Here is a 22,966-nt window from a genome sequence, read left to right on the forward strand (position 1 = left end):
CTGAGACAAGGAAGTTAAGAAGGTAAAGTTTTTTTTATTTTCTTAAAGATGAGAGAAGATAATGAATTTGTTTTGATAATTGAGTTTTGAGATGCTACTGGGGTATATAGATGACGACACATAATAGCCAGTTGTTAATGCAATATTATTGCTCATGGGATAAAGAATATAGATTCATTCTTCATAGGGATGATAATTGAACCCATGGGACCTAGTGGAATTGCAAAGGAAAGGGCCTAGGACAGAGCCCTGGAGTATATACACCCACATCCAGAGAGCAAGACATGAATAATGATACAGTAAATGAATCTGACCTAGAATAGTCAAAAAGTAGGATAACCAAGAGAATTCAATGTGTTGAAAACCTAGAGAGAGGTTATTTAAAAGGAAGAGGAAGAAGTCAACAATAGTAAAAGCCACAGAAAAGTCTGAGACTGAATTTAGTATTTAGAAGATTTATGGTGACATTGGAGAAACAACTTTAGAGAAAAGGTGATTCAAGTGGGCAAGAACTCTAAAAATCATTTAGTCTAGCTTCATCACTTTATAAATAGTACACTAAGATCCAGAAAGATTAATCACAGAATTTGAGAGTTGGAAGGAACCTTAGTAGCTTAGTCCAACCCACACATGAAAGCAATAACCACTAAAATATATACGACATAATTGACTTGTCCAAGGTCACAAAAGAAGTGAAGCCCAAAGTTGAGACTAGAATTCAGAAGCAAGAGTTCTAGGCTTCTGCTTTTGATTCCATACTATGCTGCTGCCTCCTTCACTATCTATTTATAGAGGTGATAAAAACACAATACAAAGCAATATAACAATGTGGAATAAATATGAGGTCAGGAAATAGAACATGGAAAATAAATATTAGAGGTACTTAGAATCTTGGATGGTTCACTTTTTAAACTTTAAAACATTATGTAAAAATTATTATTACATCTATAGTTTTTGTTGGTGTGTTCCAAATGCATTCCCTCTCCACCTTCTTTCCTGCAAAATTCTTGTCCTCTTGAAAGTTTTTCAGAGGACTTCTCCTCAACTTCTTCCAGTTCTTTTATACCTTTCCATTAATGGATACCATTGATTGGTCTTCATTCTCATTTTATGATCATATGATCAAGTCACCTCTTTGTCCAGCTATCTGTGACCTTGGTGAAAGCTTTTAATGCCATTCATGTACAAATCAATGTTGGTAATTTTCTGTAATCTACTTTTATCCATTATCGCATTTTTTTTTCATAAATCAAGTTACATATAAAGATAGTATGCTGGAGCACAGCAGAATGATGTTAAAGAGGAGATGATATGAATCCCAGTCAGACTCAACCTCACACTAGCTTTGTGATCTTGGACAAGTCACTTAAGCTCTCCATCCCTAAACATCATTCTAAGAGTACAAGTTATTGGCAAATAGCCAATCAGCATTGGTGCAGAAATTTCCCTGGTGATTATCTCATTGATCTGGATTAAATGAAGATGTGTTAAAATGATAAGGGAAATTGTGATTATAGGGAGTGTCTTATGCTAATGAATATTTATTAAACATAAAAGGAAAAATGTGCAATGGGAGAAGGGATGAAGATAAGAAGACAATTAAGGTACATCATCCACTTAATTGAATTTAGATGTCTAGATTTAATAATAATAATAATAATAATTTAATTCATTGACTAGGATAAAAGCCAGATATGTATTTGCATGCAGCAAACTAGAGAGTCATCATGGGGTCCATTCAACGAGAAGAGAAAGACTTAGTTAATTGTTTTCAAAATATTGACTTGATAGAAACATAAAAATTAGGGTTCATTTTATAACGAGAGGCCAAAACCTCAGACCCAAATATCTACCACAAAAAAGTATTATAAAAAAGGAAAGGAACTTATTTAATCTAGGAAGAGATGTAAATGCAAAAAAGCAGCAAGTAGAATTTACTTCTGAAATACCAACATATAAGATAATGAAGGCACATTTTTTTTTGAGCTTTGCGTAGAAAACTGGTTCTCAGAAATCCTTATCTTTTTGTTTCCTGAATTTCCATTTAAAGTGAAATCTTCAGTGATCACTTGTCATTTTGGGCTAGTCATTTGGCCTCTTGCAGCTCCTCTTCTCTAAGAGAAACATAAAATACAGCTTTCCTCCTTGCCTCCACTTCAACTTTCAGGGACAAAAACAGGAAAATGACAAAAACCAAAACTGACATCTTTGAGTTCTATAGATAAAATACACCTTAAAAGGGAAAGCAAAGACAGTGGAACATCTCTGGCTTGGGTTTAAATCACAGAGTTGGATTTAATACATAATACTAAGACTGGAAAGTTTTCTATTAAAAAAAAAAGTCAGGACCTTTTCTTGATGAAAAGGTAAAAAATTGACTCAGTGATGAGCAAACTGAGTCCAATTTTTGTGCTTTTTGGCAATCTTTTTCAAAAGGACCTTGTTTGCTTACCCCAGAGCAGTGGGGTAAGCACTGCTCACTGGAGTAAAGAGGAATATCACTGTGGCAAAACACAATCTCAGTTCCTTAATCCAGCTTCTTTTGATCTCAAAAGGTGGTAACATTCAGTTCGGAGTTCACTCATCTGTAAATTGCATCACATTTTCTCTGAGTTATTTAAGAAGCAGATTTGGTTGTTTATTTTCAGGGCTTTTAACCAGCTAAAGGTAAGGAGAAGCATCTAAGACCAACTTCCAAAGAGATCTGCCTTCAGCACGAGACAAGAAAAGCAAAATGATTGAGCCTATGGGAAATCAGTATGTTGTGGCCAGACAAGTGTATTCACAAAATGCTTTTGGTGAAGAACATAAGAAGATGAAAAGATATCACAAGACAATTTCGGATCATTTCAGGATATGCTGTGGGTGAGCAATATCTTCACTTCTAGGCTTAATGATGGATGGGGGTCTGACTCCAAAATTCCTGAGCTTTCAGCCTCTTCGTTTTGGCTCTGACTCAAAGCTTCATTTGTTTCTCATAGATATTTTTTCTTTTTTGGCTTCCCAGCTCTCCTACCACCTGCCAGAGTTGCAAGGATGATAATAATAATAATAATAATAGAACATCCTTTCATCTCTCAACACAATCTGTCCAGATAAACCACTTTTAAGGGAATGACTATCAATAGTTTCACTATCAAGAAGTCTTGCTAAGAGGCTAGGGAGGTTGGGGGGATAAGAGATGAGGGCAGGAGAAGGCAGAGTTAAGGTGCAGGAAATAGAAGGGAAGTAGCACCTTTGACTTAATCTTTTGCAAATTTACAATTTTGTTAATATGCTGGACCTTCAATTTGTCCATCTATGATCAGGGTTAGCTATATACTCAGACTTTAAATATGCTATGAACTGATGGACTATCTATTTTTTTTAATATTTTCAGGTGTTCCTCCCAAAAGGCCAAGAAAATTGCCCTTTCTCTGTTCCCTATAGCCTCTTGGTTACCTGCATATAGGGTAAAGGAATGGTTGCTCAGTGATATTGTTTCCGGCATCAGCACTGGGCTGGTGGCTGTACTGCAAGGTAACTTTCTGGGAAGTCTGACTACCAAGTGCATATAGAATTTGATGGGAGCTAGCCTAAGATTACAGTTGTTTAAAGTAATAGAGCTTCCATCTGTCCTGTACTTGCAGGTATGGCTTTTGCTTTGCTGGTGAACATCCCCCCAAGTTACGGGCTTTATGCAGCCTTTTTCCCGGTCATAGTCTACTTCTTCTTTGGTACTTCTAGACACATATCTGTTGGTAAGAGAAATCATCATAGAAATTAAGAGTTCACTCTCCTTTGCTTTCTTGTATCTCTTTTTTTTTTTTTTTTTTTTTTTTTTGTTCAACATCCCCAAATCTGTTATTTTGTGCTCTATGGAAGAATAGGAATTACAGATGAAAATTTGTCTTAATTTTTTTCAAATTGTGTTTAAATGATAATTGTATTTTTAAGAAGCAGTCTTTAATCATAATTCCTCTCTAATGTTAATTAGGTCCTTTTCCAATTCTGAGCATGATGGTGGGAGCAGTAGTTACGAAAACAGGATTCACTCTAGACTCTGATAAAGTAGCTGCTGCTGCTGCTGTCACCATTCTAGCTGGAATTATTCAGGTCAGTGTTATCATGTGAAACCCTACTGACCAATCAAACTACTTTGAAATGGAGTGGTCTGCTCACTTGTCCCAGGTTGTTGTTTTCTCCTTAGGACATTCCAAAAATTGTCCTTTCTCTTCCTCTTTCCCCTGAGTTTTATCCATGTGTTACATAACAGAATAATTTTAGATGGTCAGTATTTTCCGAAACTGAGAGATGAGTTTGCAAATACTACATATGAAGCAGAGTTCTAACTGGTACTAACTGGTAACTGGCACCTGGGACACACACAGATCAATCCACTCAGTTGAGATTATTCTCAATGCTGTTCTCCAACTTGCCACTTCCTTCCCTCATTTGTCTCCAGGAAGGAGACAAATGAGGGAAGGAAGTGGCAAGCTGGAGAACAGCATTAGGTAAGAAGAGGCATGGGGCTCTTGTGACTGAAATTGGACCGTGGGAAAAGGGCAGAGTTATTGTGGAACCATATGGCAAAGGGCCAAAGCAAGCCAGAGGACCATCATGAGGAAGAATCATTTCCTTCCCTAAGAAAAAAAAATTGGAGTCTGGGGCAAATCCCCAGTCACTTGGCCCTGATAGGAATGGAAATGAGATCCAGAATATAATTTTGAATATATTTTTCATTTTGCAAATAAAGTTTGAAATTTGTTATTCAACCTAACATCCAGGTAAAAAATCAATAAAACAACTCAAAAAAGAGCCAAATTATGAAATATTAAAGAAAAACTGAGATTTTGCCCAAGACTTTAGTGTTATTAATTACAACAGTCAGTGTTCTTTTAAAATATTAATTTCTATGAATACATAAAAATGTAGCCCACAAAGAAAGTCATTTGAACAACTCACAAAGACCATATTCTTGTATTTTTGTGGAATATAGTTCATACTACTTGTCAAAGAAGTCAAATGAGTAGACAAGTTGGCCATATTGTAGCAGGAAATGAGAAACTCTCATTTGTCTAATGTTAAATACAGATGCTTTGGACATCAACCCTAGCAATCTCCAGTTGAGACTGGGCATTCCAGATATCTTAGGATGTGTAACAGCTTTGTATTTTTATTTGAACAGAGTAACTGGCTCAGAAGAGTTTCATACTGAATTGATAGCAAAACAATTAGTTCAAAAGAACTAATGTTTAGATGACCTTGTCACCTAATTGACATAATGGACACAATGTTGGGCTTGGAATCAGGAAGACTTAAGTTAAAATATCACTTCAAACATTTACTAGTTGGATGACCCTAAACAGATCACTAGAATTTTTGTCTCAGTTTTCCCATCTTTTCCAGGGTTGTTGTGAAGGTAAAATGAGAATATGTACAGTGCTTAGTAAACTTTAAACCACTATATAAGTGCTAGTTATCCTTATGAAAAATTATTGGTGAAAGATATAGAAAGGCATAGCTTCTAAGCAAGTTTCTACTACACAATTTTCCTCTATTATCAAGAACTTAATTATCAATAAATCTGAAGATTTTGAAGAACAACAACAAAAAAAAGAATTGCATATAAAATCATGAAATGTGTTCAGTTTTTTTAAAGTGTATATTAATTTTAATTCCTGTTATTGCTTAAGAATGCTAAGATTATTCATCCCATTTGGAAATGGTGAAATATACCAAGGGAGGAGGGAAGTCTAAATTGATACCATTCCCTGTAGTCAAAACACCAGGCTTTGGATTTTTATTTAAAGAATACCTTTAATAATTGTATAAATATGTATGCATCTATTGCATTTAACATACATTTCTACCATGTTTAACTTATATTGGACTACTTGCTATCTAGGAGAGGGAATGGGAGAAGGGGGGGGGGAGAATTGGAGCACAAAGTTTCGCAAGGGTTAATATTGAAGAATTATCCATACATATGTTTTAGAAAAAATAAAAAGCTTTAATTTAAAAAAAGAATACCTTTACATTTTCAATGAATATTTGTTGATTCTTTAGGCTGCTGGGATAACTTGGTATTTAATATTGACAATGACTTTGTGACTTTCCTTTTCAGCTGGCTCTGGGAATATTACAGGTTGGATTCATAGTTGTCTACTTATCTGAGTCACTGATTAGTGGCTTCACAACAGCTGCAGCAATTCATGTTTTGGTGTCCCAGCTGAAATTTATACTCCAGCTTCCAGTCCCTTCACACACTGACCCTTTTTCAATTTTCAAAGTAAGTATTTCCCTAGTCTTCGTATTTTTTTCCCAAAAAAATCTCTTCCTGCTCTAATTTCCAATGTTTTTCTTAACTTAAACCCCCTGCCTGATCCTTCCCCAGCAAGTGGAAAGCTATTAGAATTAATTTAGACCAAAATATATTAAGTAGTAGAATAAATAATGATTCTACAAATCATACTGAATTGGATACTAATGAAAAAGTAAGATATATTAGAAAAAGCATTGTAATCACTGGAGTCAGAAGAACTGAGTTCCAATCCTAATCTGACACTAATTTCATTCATGACTGTTTGCAAGTCATTTAGTCTATCTGGCCTCTAATGGGGATAATAATACTTATGCTATCTACTTCATAGAATTGCTGGAAAGTCATTTGTAAACCCTAAAATACAAGTCCTGGTTGCTATTATTAGAATAATAAAAGAAGAAGAGCTGAAGAAGGCAATTTTCAATTATTATAATTTATATTCTTACTCTTGAAAATTATTATTATTAATAGATCACTACTCATTAATAACAGTAACTTAAAACCACATCTCAATATCAATTCTTGAAAATTCTAAAAGTGAGAGAGGAAGAAATCAATGTGTATTATTACTTTTCAAATCCTTATAAATTCCCTTATGTTCTTAAAACTTTATTATTTCATTCAATCAGTCAAATGAGATGTTGTTTGTTTTTAATCATATTCATCTCTTTATTATTTGGAGTTTTCTTGCCAAAGATACTGGACTGGTTTGCCATTTCCTTTTCCAGCTCATTTTACAGATGAGGAAACTGAGTCAAAGAGGCTTAAATGACTTGCCCAGGGTCACACAGCTAAGAAGTATCTGAGCCCACATTTGAATTCATGAAGATGACTCTTCCTGACTCCACACCCAGCACTGCCCAACTGGCAGATTCATACTGCTAATTTAATCAGATTAAAAATATTTCCTTCCAAGTATCAAGTTCCTATTCACAAATAAAAACAGGTTCACTTTGAGAAGTCTGGTTCAACCTTTAGTCTTCTCCTTTGAAGGACTATTGAATATATTCTTGAATCATCCTTTATACTTTAGTCAAATGTTAGGGATTCAAGACAAAATTTTACTTTTGGTCAACTTCAATAAACTAATTCATCTACTCTTTTTCCATTAAAACTAAAAGGCAAAGGACTCCCAGGAGATGTGAGTTCTTAATAAACTGTCTATTTTGGGCTCATATTCTACCATCTAAGACACTGGTTTTTAAATTTTGGAGACCAGAGAATAGGAGAAGTGATTACCTGAGTATGTTAAAGAGAGAAACTGGAAAGATAAACTCTAAGAGGAATTGGTTGGGACTCCAATTTTTCACAGGAGAATACAGAATGATTGTGTAACAAAGAAATATACCTGCAAAGGCATGAAAGCAGAGGAAAAAAATGTAAAAATTTTGAAGTATGTCCATGGAATTTTTCTTCTGTCAAAACGATCATCAAAAGAAGTATTGGAATTCTGCTCCAGAATGCTGATTTAGTCTTTATGATTCTTGTGTCTTCTTCTGCCATCGACATATAAATTGTCACCTAAGAGTTCTGAATTAACATGAGAGCACATTCGTCCTCAATTTGTTGTCTCTTTCCTCAAATAGCTTGTTTTTCTGTCTTTGAAAAAAAAAAATATATATATATATACCATTGGATTGGGTGAATATATGATTCGAGTTTTTTTTTTATTTTTTAGGTACTGAAATCTATCTTTACACAAATTGAGAACAGTAATATTGCAGATCTTGTGACATCTCTCATAATGCTGATAATTGTGTTCATAGTTAAAGAATTAAATCAGAAATATAAAAACAAACTTCCAGTACCCATTCCAATCGAACTCATCATGGTAAGTGTTTATCATAAAGCTTCCTTTCTTGGAACTAGTGCTTAAAATTGCTGCTTGTAATTTATATACATTCTCTATATCTCTCATACATATTTGTATGACCCTGAAACATTAGCAAACCCAGGATCTTATGAGTTCCCTATATACAAAACAAGACTATGGCATTGGGGAACATCAGCATATTGGAGGAAGTCAAAGGACTTGAATTAAAATTCTGATTTTTTAAAATAAGTTTTATGTTTACAAGAACAATACTCTTTATTCTGGCATCTCTTTCATTGGTCCTATTCTATCAACTCTCTTCATCTTTTTAATTTGGGGCCTTCTTTGTCCCTTTAACATATTTCTTGATACTCAGCTGCTAGTATGTAGGGACATACTACATGCTACAAATAAATCAAAATGTGAGAGAACCATCTAATATTTGCCCATTTCCAATTTTTTGAGTTTTTAATAATCTATAATATGTAATATTTACCTATCTTCCTTTTACATATATGTCTCTCTATATATAATGTATATATATATATATATATATATATATATATAATCCTGGTTTTATTTTTATGTATATATATATATATAATCACTCTATCCCCTCTACCATGCTACTTCCTATTTAATAAATATTAATAATAAATCTTGTTGCAATAGCCAACAAACAAAATTTAACAGAAATGCCTTGCAATGCCAGGATTGGGGAGATAAAACTAATATGTGTATAGACTACCACTGCTAGCTATTAAGAACTATTTGCAGGTTAGGAAATTGAAGGCAGGAGTATTTGGAGGACCAAGTCAAAGGGCAGGGGGAAAAGGATTTTGATTTAGCATCCCTAAGAAATTTCATCGGGGGAGGGAGGTGGAGAGAGGTAGAATTTGAATCTTATTACAAGAAAGAAGTGGTTTTCTGCCTTTCCATGTATCAAAGAATAAAACTGCAAAGATGAGGGAAAAAAGTAAAACCAAATGGGATAGAGTCTTTTATGTAAGTCATAGGATTCTACCATAGGTAATTTGTTGTTTTGTGGGTTTTTTTTTTCAGACAGTCATTGCAACAGGAGTATCCTATGGTTTTGATTTTGAAAACAGATTTAACGTGACAGTGGTTGGTAAAATGGAAAGCGGGTAAGTATGTTCTTCAAAGAAAAAAAAAAATCCTTCCCAAGCATGATCCTTGCTTAAACAGTAGGATTATTAACAGATGAATAATTTTAAATAGAAAAACATATTGTCAAAGCTCTGTCGCAAGATAATTTCTTTGACCTCTTCCTCAGTTGATTATAAGGATTGGAAGGAAAGTAGAAATTATACATTAAAAAAAAAAAACATTTTTCATGTACAAAATTGCACAAGGACACATTGGCCAGCTGGATGTGAGCCTATTTAGGGACCCATAAACAAGCAAAAATTGCAGTCATCTAAAGAGTAGAAATAGGCAAAATAAACCAGCTTTTCAAGAAGAAGAATCAAACAAAACTAGGTCCTATTAATATATTATTATAAACAATATAAGTGTTTTGGTTAAGTTGCCAAAACCAAGTTCTCCAAGTTCAAAAGAGACAAGTAAGAAATAATCTGTATGCTGCTGTGGCAATAGGCACAAAATGTCCTTTCTGGGGTTCATTTTGAAAACACGGACAAAACCATTCCAGCAGACCAAGGAAGGACCCACCTCCTGACAGAGAGGTGTTAATTTCAAGATGCAGAATGAGACATTTAGAGGGGAGATAGCCCCTGTGGGAATTTGCTTTGTGTGACCACATGTAATTTGTTAAAGATGGTGAGAGAGGGGAGTTGGTTTTCTTTGTTTTTGGAAAGGAAGGAAAAATAATTTTTTTCTTGGAAAAAAAAAGCAAAAACAGCAAAACAACAAAACTGAAACTTTAAAACATTGGCAAAACATTTGCTACCATTGGAAAGAAGTATGGAACATGTAAGTCACCACCAGTAGAGTGGAATTGAAATGTGTATTGCATTTTTTTCTGTTCATTTTATTAAGATATATGTAGTTATCAATCTTATGCATTTTAAAATAATATTTAAGGTCAAGCATGACATAATGTCAAGTCTAAAAGCCAGAATCAAAACTCTGAGTCTATTTTCTGTTTTCCATTTGTCAGCAGTGTGAATTTGGCTAATTTTTAAAAAACTTTTTCTGAAGCTGTTTTTTAATCTAAAAGGTAATTGGTAATCACATATATACTGCCCACCTCCTAAGATTTTGGGGAGGATCAAGTGAAATAATATATGTAAACTGCTTTGTAAACTATATATATATGATATATATATACAATATAATATATAATATACAATATATAAAAGTAAGGTGAAAATATTCAGCATCCTTTCTGATTTTTGCTTGCTTTCTTCCTTTCCTCTATTCTAATTTTTTTTTGGCGGGGGAGGTAATGGTAGGGGTGGCAATCAGGATTAAGTGACTTGCCCAGGATCACACAGCTAGTAGACATTTGAGGATACATTTGAATTCAGGTCCTCTTTACTCCAAGGTCCATGTTCATCCACTGGGCCACCTAGCTACCTCAGTTCTCTGAGCATAATATTAATAATCACTCTTTGTGGTTTGTAAAACACTTTACCTATCTCATTTGATCCTCAAATAACGCTCTGAGGTAACTGCAATTATCATCCCCATTTTATAGATGAAGAAACTGAGACATAGAAAGGTTTTGACTTGTCCAGGATTATACAGCTAATAAGTATGTCAGGCAGGACTTAAATTTGAGTCTTTCCAACTCCAAGTCCAGTCCTGTATCTATTATACTACTTGGCTGCCTACAGCAATTTTGTATAGCATCAATTTTCCTCAGCTAATTGCTTAGCTTTCTGTTCTCACAAAATGTGGGATGATTTCCTCTCTATTGAGTAAAATTTTCTTGTTTTGTTCATCTCAGAATTAGTGTTTTGTTTTGCTTTGTTTTTTAAGTAGCCCTCACTCACTATACATTTTATTATAGGGATAGCTTTTTGCAAGTGAGAAGCAGTATGGTGTAATGGATAGGGAAGAGGCCTTGAAAACCAGAGATCGCTGAGTTCAAATCCTCTGAGACATGCTGTATGAACCTTGACACTTGCTTAACCTTTCATTGTCCCAGATAACTCTAAAACTCTATGTTGAAGAGAAAATATTGGTTAATATTTATAATAGGTGTCTTCTCAGCTGGAACTTGCCTATGGGCAAAAAATCACAGTTCTGGTTCCATACTCAAAGGTTTGGGTTGGTGGTGTTTTTTTTTTTTGTTTGTTTGTTTGTTTTTTTAATTGAGCCTATGAAGATTTAAATTTAAGAGCAGATTGTTTTGTCTATACCAATTGAAAAGTATGCAAGGTTCTCTCCTGCCTTTGGGTCACATTTAGAGTATTGCATCAATTTCAGGCAGTGCTTTATAAGACAGACTCCAGTGGTTCTAGTTTTGCCAGTTTTCATGAACTCATGCTGGAGAGATAAGAAATATCTTAACTCTAATCTCAATTTCAGATTTAAGACACCTACTTTACCCTCTATAAATAATTTGCAAGATACCATCGGGGATGCCTTCTCCATTGCAATTGTTGGATTTGCAGTAGCATTTTCTGTTGCAAGTGTATATGCTATTAAATATGATTATCACATTAATGGAAATCAGGTAAATCTAAAACTTATACTGGGCCTATGTAAAAGACTTTAAATGTATATATATATATATATATATATATATATATATATATATATATATATATATATATATATATTTGGGGTTGTTTTTTTTTCCCAAAATAGCATTGATCACTCTTAAAAGATTACCTTGTGTTTCCTTGCAGGAGTTAATTGCCTTTGGATTGAGTAACATAGTTGGTGGATCATTCAAAGGTTTTGCGGCTAGCACTTCTCTTTCCAGATCAGGGGTTCAGGAAAGCACAGGAGGCAAAACTCAGGTATTTTAAAATCTTTGCTACTAACTACCTGCACATCAATTAACTGCAATATCACAGACAAGACCATTGAGTAAGTTTGTGATGAGAGTCTCCTACTTTTCCAGATTGCCGGGTTTCTATCAGCTATTATTGTTCTGATAGTCATTGTGGGTATTGGATTTCTTCTGCAGCCATTACAAAAGGTAATTCTTTCTCTTATTTTCTGGGAACAGAAGGGATTCCTTCTTCTCTTCATGAGCTAGTGCTTCATCAACTCAAGAACCAAAGGGGCAAAGGAAGCAGGTTAAAGTTCTTTTGTCTTAACAGATCCCGATGTTTGGATTAACCAGACTTGTTTCATTTTCCCCAGCAACATTTTATAAATGTCAGGAATGCAAATACCTCACCTCCTTTATCATGTCAGTGAGGCTCAAGTATAACATGTCATGTCGAGAAGGAGGACCCGCTCTTGGCACCAGAGCCTGAGTCAGAACTGGTTGCAGTGAACTTTCTCTAGGACTTAGTGCAGTCAGTTCCTCCATTGGAGAATGGCACTACCAGCCACACTGCTGCCTCTCAGGACACTCCTCCAGCTCCCCAGGGATTGATTTGACTCAAAGAGTGACAGATTCTAGGAGCAGCAGCGAGCATTGCTGCCCCCTTGCCCAAACTGGCATCTCAGGATGCCTTTCTACCCATTCTGCTGGGCTATAATGTTTCCCAGGGCAGATAGATGGCACAATGAATAGAACCTTTGGTCTTGAGTCAGGAAGACCCAAATGCAAATTTTTTCTCAAAAACTTACTAGCTGCAAGACCCTGAGTAAATCACTTTTCCCTGTTTGCCTCAGTTTCCTCTTCTGTAAAGTTAACTGGAGAAGGAAATGGCAAACCATTCCAGTATCTTTGCCAAGAAAACCCCAAGTGAACAACCCAACAACAGCAATAATGTTCCCCCAATTTTTCCAGCTCACTTCAATTTAATCAATATTTATCAAAGGGTTCCTACTATTCAAGGACTGTGCTAAGTAATAGACAAACATATAAATAAAATAATTCCTTTTCCAAAGAAATCTACATTCCTCCAGGGAAACACAACGTGAATGTATATAAGTAAATACTAAGCCCTGACAAAGCAAAAGGAAGTAATTTCAAGGAACAAATTTCCATCAGAAAAAAATAATAGAAAATTATAGAAAATGTCTGATTTATAGAATACTATGTGACATCCAGTAACTTGCTAGCTATTTATGATACTAGTACACAGAGCATGGTATGGCAATGCTTTGTCACAGGCAGCTAGGAGCTAAATGACGCAGTGGATAGTGTGGTAGACAGAATAAGGAAGACCTGAATTCAAATCCAGCCTTAGACACTTACTTAGGCCTGTCTAAAGCTGACACTTTTTCCACTGTGTCATCCAGTTGACCTGATTCAGGAATATTCAACTCTGGGCAAATCAAGGAACTGCCATTGGTTTCCCCTTCTATGGAATGGGAAAATAATTTCTGGACTTGTGAGGATAAGACAAGATAAATTTGCAAAACACTATAAGATTTAAATGGGTTTATAATTGTAAATTTTTTATCTTTTACTATACTATAGCTGAAATGTGGACCTGACTTAAGATTCCTGTCTTCTCAGTGTAATCCAGAGAAATTCCCAATAAATTAGTCTGTTTTAGATGAGGGTGCTGTGTAAGTTTTTACTCTAGGATACGGAGACCCTCTCCTTATGCTATGCTCATTATTTTTATTGACTTCTAAAAAAGTCAACAAGGAGACCTTTGGACTTAAAATACATCTTGGGAAAAATAAAAGAATTAAATCTCTGAATAATATAGACAATAATAGGAAAACACCAAAAGGGTAGAAACATAGATGTATCCCTACATATATGCACATACATATGCACATAGAGAAATACTAAGCCATATTGCTTTTTCTGTAAACTGTATAACTAGGCTCAATTAATGCCCAAAAAACCAATTTAGCTGACATTAATTTTAGAAAAACTAATAAAAACCTAACCCATTTTAACCCATTTAGTTCCTCTTCCATCTTCTGCTGAGCAAGTAGAAGGTTCCCTTCTAGAAATAATGTTCTTATGACTTTTTGGTGTTTAATCACCTGAAACAAAAGTATCTATTTTTTCCAACTCATGACACTGGGACATTTTATATAAAGAAAAAGGAATAAGTTATTTCAAAAAAAAATTTAAGTGGCTTCGATTATTCTTCCTTTTATTTGGGAAGTATTGTTGTTTAGTAATTTTTCGGTCATGTCTGATTCTTAAGACCAAGTTTGGGGTTTTCTTGGCACAGATATTGGAGGTATTTGCCTTTTCCTTCTCATTTTGCAGATTAGTAAATGACTTAGTTAAATCAATTAAATGACTTGCCTAGACTCACACACAGCCAATAAGTGTCTGAAGCTGAGTTTGAACTCAGGAAGAGGAATCTTCCTGACTCCAGTCCCAGAACTATATCCATTGGGTCATATAGCTTCCTTGATTTGGGGAGTAATTTAATTCAATTTAAGACAATAATCACTGATTAACTAGTATTAAAAGTAGTGAATGGTGCTAGGAAGATAAAGACCAAAATGCAAGTAATCTCTCCTACCTAAAGGGATTTATGGGGTTATTAGGATAAAGAAAAACAAAATATATATGGAATAACTTCAAGACCTTTATTCTAAGAACTTATGAGGCTAAAGAAACAAAATCTGAGTCAGCTAAATTACTCAAACAGTCCCCTGATCTAGAATGGGTAGTTTGCTTTCTAAAGATTTTAAATTCAAACGAAGGAGTATCTCCACCAGGACAGTTGTGGTGGGCCACCTTGCTTTAGAGAACTGTGGGGCTCATTAGCAACTTATTGGCTATTAGGGGCTGAGATTTTTGATTGAAATCTCTCTGGAATCTCAAGGAGTGGCACAGATTAAGCTGCTGTACAGGGAAGGGCAAAGTCTCAAGACTAGTATGGCTCAATATATATTGGAAAAGCTGTGACAGGCTTTCTCCATCCCTTTAAAGCCCTGTCTTATCATTAACCTTCACCTTTGCATCATGAAAATGTATTTGCTCAACAAACTCTATCTCCTGTTTTTCTTTTTACCAGTCTGTGCTGGCAGCTTTAGCTCTCGGAAATTTAAAGGGGATGCTGATGCAGTTTACAGAAGTGCACAAATTATGGAGGAAGGACAAGTATGACTGTGTGAGTAGAAAATAACTCTGTATTTAAAAATAAAATTAAATGATGGTAGCCTCTTATGTTGGTGAGCATAAAATGCAGTCCAGGATTTATAATTTAAAGGGGATCTTGGTTTGGTACATTAATTTGCTAGCTATCTTTAAGTCACAGACATTCATACATCTGAGGTTTATATTTAGTTAGGGGTGGAGAGGTTATGTCAATAAGGAAGTCAACTACATGAAATCACTCAATATATGATAATATTTGAATTAAATTTGAATTAAAATATTTGAAAGACTGATTCTTTCAACCTGGATTATAATGCTTATAATTATAATTGGGCTTATAATTATTTTGTGTATTATATTTTTGTAGGAGCATACTAAAACCAACATGCTTTGGATTTTGATAAAGAGTATCAACAGTAACTTGGAGGGTCTTCCCCTCCCAGTTTGATTTTTTTTTTTTTTTTGAGTAGGCAAACTAGGTCACCTCTTGCCTCATTTCTTACCTAGCCTTAAACCACTGAATGGGTGTTGCCTCAGATAAACTGAAACCTAGGAAAGATCTTAACTTAAAAATACCAAGGTCTTCCACTGCATCTGGGGTCATCTCCAGTTGTTCTGATCTACGTCTTACCCCTGCACTCAGATGACCCTGGAGGAGAGAGTGAGGTTAATGACTCTACACAGCTCTGCCTCATTTAAATCCAATTCATTTGCAAGTCAAGACATCACCCTTTTGAAGGCATTGGTCATCTTCAGGAACGAAGGACAAACAAATAGGTCCATGGAATGGAAGTTACTGTTAGATTTCAGGTCAATATAAGACAAAACTTTGTAGCAATTAGAGCTGTTGGATTTTTTCTTTTTAAGGAAAATGAGTTATTTTTTGAAGTAATGAGTTTCAGATGCTAGCTGAATATTTGTCATATATGTCATGTGGGTTACAGAACTTGAAATAGCCATTTTTAAATAGATTTTTATTTATTTCATTAAATATTCTCAATCATATGTAGAAAAATTTCACATTCATTTTTTTAAATTTTGAGTTCCAAATTTTCTCCTTTCCTCTTATAACTCTTCTGCCCCCTCTTGGGAAAGCAATCAATTTTATATTGATTATACATGTAAAATTATGCAAAACATATTTCCATATTAGTCATATTGCAAAAGCAGACACACAACCCAAAAATGTAGAAAAATAATGAAAATTTTTAAAATTATGTTTTAATTTGCATTAGGGGTTTATCAATTCTCTTTTTGGAGGTGGATAGCATTTTCCATTATGGGTATTTTAGAATTGTCTTAGATCGTTGTCTCAATCAAAGTATCCAAGTCTTTCATAATTGATCATCCTTACAATATTGATACTGCATACAATGTTCTCCTGATTCTGTTCACTTCGCTTTGCATTAGTTTATATGTCTTTCCATGTTTTTTTTCTGAAACCATTCTGCTCATGATTTTTATACCACAATAGTATTCCATCACAATCATATATCACAACTTGTTCAGCCATTTCCCAATTGATGAGCATCCCTTCAATTTCTCATTCTTTGCTAATGCAAAAAGAGCTTCCAAAAATATATATTTGTATAAATAAATCCTTTTCCCTTTTCTTTGATTTCTTTAAGGTACAGACTTCATAGTGATATTGCAGGGTCAAATGGCATCATATTTCCAAATTGTTCTCCAGAATAGTTAGACGAATTCACAGCTTCACCACAGTGCATCAGTGTTCCTGTTTTTCCATATCATTTATAATATTTATCATTTTCCTTTAGTGTCATGTTAGTCAATCTATTAGCAGGAGATAGAATTCAGAGTTGTTTTAATTTGCATTTCTCTAAATCATTACTGATTTAGAACATATTTTTTCATTAACCATTGATAGATTTGATTTCTTCTTCTAAAAACTGGCTATTTATATCCTTTGAACATTTATTTACTGAAGAATGGCTCTTATTTTTATGAATTTGTCTCAGTTCTCTATATTTTTGAGAAATGAAACCTTTATGAAAGAAACTTGCTATAAAATTTCCCCCATTTTTCTGTTTTCCTTCTAATTTTGGCTATATTCTGTTTATGAAAAAAATTATTTCATGTAATCCAAATTATATATTTTACTTTTCATGATCCTCACTACCTCTTGTTTGGTGATATACTCTTTCCTTATCCATAGATCTGACAGGTATTTTCTCATACGTCTCTAATTTATTTATACTCCTTTATATCTAAATCATTTATTATCATAATTAAGAATATTATATGTTAATATGATTGATATTAAAATATATCAAATGTAATATAGTTATTTATATGTTATAGATTGTTATTATTATTACCCCTTGTATCTAAATTATTTATCCAGTTTGACCTCATCATAGTGTATGGTGTGACATGTTACTCTATGTATAGTTTCTATCAAACTTCTTTCCAGTTTTTCTAACAATTTTTTTCAAATATTGAGTTCTTATACCCAAATCTTGGATTCTTGGGTTTATCTTATTATTCTTTGGGTTTACTAGATTATTATGAGAATACTGCATATTATGAACTAATATATTCTACCATTCTATTTCTTAACCACTATGAGATTCTTTTGATGATTACTACTTAGTAATATAGTTTGAATTCTAGCAGAACTAGGCTGCTTTCCTTCCTGTTTTTTTTTTTTCTCACCAATTCCTTTGATATTCTTGACTCTTTGTTCTCCTAGAAGAATTTTGTTACTATTTTTTTTCTAGCTCCATAAAATAATTTTTGGTAGTTTGATTGAATAAATAAACGAATTTAGGTAGAATTGTCACTTGTATTATGTTGACTTGGCCTATCCATGAATAATGCATATTTTACCAATTGTTAAAATCTGTCTTTATTTGTGTGAAAAGTATTTTATTCATCTAGTCCATGGATTTGTCTCCATGGATAGACTCCAAAATATTTTATATTGCCTGTGGTTATTTTAAAAGGTATTTCTCTTTATATCTCTTATAGTTGAGTTTTGTTGGCAATATGAGTTATTATGATTTATATGAGTTATTTTCAATCATATAATTTTGCTAAAGTTATACAAATCAACTTCCCATACAGGAATGTAAGCAATTTAACGTTATTGAATCCTTTATGGTTTCTGTTTTTTGTTTACCTTTCTATGCTTCTCATGATTCATATTTGAAAACCAAATTTTCTTTTCAACTCTGGCTCTTTCATCAGAAATGCTTGAAAGTCTTTTACTTCATTAAATACCCATTTTCTCTTGAAGGACTATACTTAATTTTGCTGAGTAGGTTATTCTCAATTGTAATCCCAGTTTTTTTGCCTTCTGGAATGTCATATTCCAAGTCCTCTACTCCTTTAAAGTGATAGCTGCTAAATGTTGTATCCCAACTATGGCTCCAGCACATTTGCATAGTTTCTTTTTGGTTGCTTGAAATATTTTCCCTTTGACTTTGGATCTCTGGAATTTGGCTATAATATTCCTGGGTGTTTTCAGAGATTTTTTTCAGGTCACAATCTTTTAATTCTTTCCATTTCTATTTTACTCTCTGTTTCTAAGTTAACAGGGTAGTTTTCTTTGATAATTTCTTGAAATACGATGTCTAGACTCTTTCTTTGATCATGGCATTCAGGTAGTCTAATAATTCTTAAATTATCTCTCCTTGATGTACTTTGCAAGTTAGTTGTTTTTCCAATGAGATATTTTACATTTTCTTCTTCTTCTTTTTTTTTTTACTTTTGTTGTAGTTTCTTGATGGTACATAAAGTCATTAGTATGGCAAATTCCAGTTGCTGAGGGTTTTTTTAGAAATTATTTTCTTCAATGAGCTCTTTTTCTATTTGGCCAATTTTGTTTTTCCTTTCTGTTTTATTTTCTTCATTATTTTTTGTGCTTTTTTTTTTTTTTTTTTTTTTACCAAGCTGTTAATTGTCTTTTCATGATTTTCTTCCTCTCTTTTCCTTTCTTTACCTTATTTAATCATCTGACCCTCTACCACTCCTATTTGATTTTTAAATCATTTTTAATCCATCCAGGAATTCTTATTGGACTTGTGTCCGATTCACATTGTTTTTTGAGGTTTTCCTTATAGCTGTTGTGACTTCATTATATTCTGAATTTGTTTCTTGTCATCATAGTAATTTATCATCAGTATTTTTGTTACTGTTATTGTTGCTTACTTGTTTTTCTACCCTATTTCTTGATTTGATTCTTTATGTTAAAGTTAGGTTCAACTGTCTAGGGGAAGAAGGGTGTGTAGATTGTCTCAAGCTTCAGGTTTTTTTCCATGCTACTGTTTTCATTGGTTTGAAAGCACTCAGTGCTTCCAAAAAGAATGGGATCACTGCTCTCCTGATCATATTTTATTCCTTGCTTAAGGAATCAGGAAGGGCTCCTGATCCCTTGGGATTGTAATTAATGATGTTCCACTGGATTCCTGTTCCCTTGGGACCCAAAATAATACTGCTTGTCAGGTCACCTAATTTCATGGCTCCAGATGTAATACATCAGTGATCCTGATCCCTCCTGACCAATGATTCAGAAGTGGATATAGTCAATGGATTACTAAAATAGCATCTGGTCCTGTGTCTAGTATTAGCACAGGAGTCCCTTATAATCTTTTTTCTGACCAGTTGCTTGGTCTCCTGACTGTCCCTGGCTTGAGAGCTCCTAAACCTGCTGCTATTTCTCCTGCTACCTATAGTCCCACCCCTGGTGTTCTGTCCATGTGGGCTCCAGGCCAGCTCTGACCCATGTCACAGATCTCTCTGACCTCCTAAGTTATCTTGAGCTTACTTTGATCTTTTGTTGGCACTGCGGCTCCAGAATTCAATTTGGGGAGTTATTTTAAGATTGTTCGGAGGGGAATGTTGGGAGAAGTCAGCTGAATGTTTTCTCTACTTCATCATCTTGGCTCCACCCTCAGAACTAAAACAGCAGTTTTTGCACCAAAGGCCAGCAGCATAAAACTCAGCTTCAAATATGGAATTGGAAAGGAACAGTCTCCATAGATAGAGAGTCCCATAAATTATGAGGTTCTAATTTGGAAGATCACTACCTAGAGGGAAACAGACCAAGGAAGAACTACTTAGGGTACTAACAGGAAGAAGAAGTACCTGTGCCCTCTGAAAAATTCCTATTTTAATTACTTTAAGCATTAATAATGACCTCTAAATAAATTACCCTTGAAAAATTTCAGCCCATCCTTCTTATAGCTTTAAGGGGATTGGATCAGATGAGAAGGATCTCTTTAACTCAGATCCTTCAGGTTTTCCTTTGATCATAGAGGTAATTTGTTTAAATTCCTATAAAGAGAATCTGTATTACCCTTAGATATATAATTAAAATCCTACTTTGAGTATTTTGTGCAAAAATTCTTTCTCCTTTCTATTAGGACAAGTAGCATAAAAATGGTACATCTCACATATTATTTGCAGAAGGCCAAAAGATGAATTTATTTTGCCTGACTATGCAATGTTTGTTTCAAGGCTTTGCTTTTCTTTTTTTCAAAGGAGATGGGGAGGGAAAATAAATGCTTATAATTTTTAATAGTATTCTATTTCCAAATAAATGTAAAGATAACTTTCAACATTCATCTTTGTAAGATCTTCTATTCCAAATTTTTTTCTCTTCTTTCCCCACTTACTCCCCAAGACAATAAGCCATCTGATATAGGTCAAATATGTACAATTTTTAAAATATATTTCCATGTTTGTCATATTATACAAGAAAAATCAGACCAAAATAGGGAAAAAAACAAGAAACAAACAGAAAGTGAAATTACTATGCTTCAATAGTTCTCTCTCGGAATAAGGATAGCATTTTCCATTCCAAGTCTATTGGAATTGCCGTGGAGTAAATTATGGTATATGAAGGTTATGGAATATTATTGCTCTGTAAGAAATGACCAGCAGGATGAATTCAGAAAGGCTTAGAGACTTGCATGAACTGATGCTGAGTGAAATGAGCAGAACCAGAAGATCGCTGTACGCTTCAACAACAACACTGTATGAAGATATATTCTGATGGAAGTGGATATCTTCAACATAAAGAAGATCCAACTCACTTCCAGCTGATCAATGATGGACAGAAACAACTACACCCAGAGAAGGAATACTGGGAAGTGAATATAAACTGTTAGAACTACTGTCTATCTACCCAGGTTACTTATACCTTCGGAATCCAATACTTAACTTGCAACAAGAAAATTGGATTTACACACATATATTGTATCTAGGTTATATTGTAACACATGTAAAATGTATGGGATTGTCTGTCATCTAAGGGAGGGAGGGGAAAATCTGGAAAAATGAATACAAGGGATAATGTTATAAAAAAATTACTCATGCATATATACTGTCAAAAAAATTTAAATTATAAAATTAATAATAATCAAAAAAGAAAATGAAGAACCAGTCATGGAGCATGACTAACATTGGCTAATTTAGGTTATAGAATAAACGAGGCACTTGAGAGTCATTGTTTGTACTTCTGGAAGAGGACCATGACATCAGGAAGGTGATATCATGACATGCAAGTGAATTGGATTTAAGTGAGAGAGAGCTGTGCAAGGTCACCTGCCTCATTTTTCTCTTCAGAGCCGTCTGGGTCCAGTGTGCAGAGATAGATCAGGATGAGTGGAGATGGCCCTGGATGCATTGGGAGAGCTAAAAGTCATTGAACAGTTAACAAAAGGAGGTTTCCTTTGCTCTAACTCAGCAAGAATATGTAATTAAGATATTGTGACATTCTGCCTGTATTCTGGATTTCCTTCACAGGCTAATTATACACTATTTCAAAGTCCGATTCTTTTTGTACAGCAAAACAACTGTTTGGACATGTATACATATATTGTATTTAATTTATACTTTAACATATTTAACATGTATTGGTCAACTTGCCATGGCGGGGGGGAGGATAGGAAAAATTAGAACAAAAGATTTGGCAACTGGCAATGTTGTAAAATTACCCATGCATATATCTTGTAAATAAAAACTATTAAAATATAAAAACAAAATAAATAAAATAAAAATTATTTCATGTAATCCAAATTATATATTTTAAATATTAAAAAAAAGATTTAATATTAAAAAAAAAGGAATTGCCCTGGAAACCCCTTCATGGTTGAGAAGAGCCAAGTCCATCAGAGTTGATCATCCCATTTCTTGTTACTGTGTACAATGTGTTCTTGGTTCTGCTCATTTCACTCGGCATCAGTTCATGTAAGTCTCGCCAGACTTTTCTGAAATCAGCCTTCATATCACTTCTCATAGAACAATAATAATATTCCATTACATTCATACAACATAACTTATTGAGCAATTCCTCAGTTGATAGGTATCCACTCGATTTCCAGTTCCTTGCCACTATAAAAAGGGCTGCTGCAAACATTTTTACAAATGTGGGTCCCTTTTCCTCGTTTATGATCTTTGGGAAACAAATCCAGTAGTGACACTGCTGGTTCAAGTGTATAGTTTTAGAGCCCTTTGGACATAGTTCCAAATTACTCTCAAAATCGTTGGGTCATTTCACAACTCCACAAACAATGAAATTCTTATAACAACAAACAACAACAACAAAGCAAAAGTTTTAAAAATGGCATATGGTTTAGTATTTGTTGACTTGACAAAATGAGAAGTAATTGCATTTGTTCTCTCTTAACACTGTTTGATGGAGTTTTATCACTCTTTTAATGCATGGTTTGTATGTTTTTCTTTTTTT

The 22,966-nt window shown here is 34.0% G+C and overlaps 1 protein-coding gene across 4 annotated transcripts in view; it reads left to right on the forward strand.

Annotated features, from left to right (window-relative positions):
- The window catches only part of SLC26A3 (solute carrier family 26 member 3), a 76,950-nt gene that overhangs the window by 41,037 nt on the left and 12,947 nt on the right, over positions 1–22,966 (forward strand). For all 4 annotated transcript variants that reach the window (XM_074268341.1, XM_074268340.1, XM_074268338.1 and 1 more), the window contains 11 exons: positions 2,649–2,865; positions 3,380–3,519; positions 3,630–3,740; positions 3,977–4,095; positions 6,107–6,271; positions 7,983–8,135; positions 9,180–9,262; positions 11,634–11,781; positions 11,957–12,070; positions 12,175–12,252; positions 15,170–15,265. In XM_074268341.1, coding sequence (XP_074124442.1) covers positions 2,735–2,865; positions 3,380–3,519; positions 3,630–3,740; positions 3,977–4,095; positions 6,107–6,271; positions 7,983–8,135; positions 9,180–9,262; positions 11,634–11,781; positions 11,957–12,070; positions 12,175–12,252; positions 15,170–15,265 — 1,338 coding nt within the window. In that variant the 5' untranslated portion in view covers positions 2,649–2,734. The remainder of the gene's footprint in view (positions 1–2,648; positions 2,866–3,379; positions 3,520–3,629; positions 3,741–3,976; positions 4,096–6,106; positions 6,272–7,982; positions 8,136–9,179; positions 9,263–11,633; positions 11,782–11,956; positions 12,071–12,174; positions 12,253–15,169; positions 15,266–22,966) is intronic.

This window comes from Sminthopsis crassicaudata, chromosome 5 (genome assembly GCF_048593235.1).
Source record: "Sminthopsis crassicaudata isolate SCR6 chromosome 5, ASM4859323v1, whole genome shotgun sequence".
In the NCBI taxonomy this organism is placed as follows: Eukaryota; Metazoa; Chordata; class Mammalia; order Dasyuromorphia; family Dasyuridae; genus Sminthopsis; species Sminthopsis crassicaudata.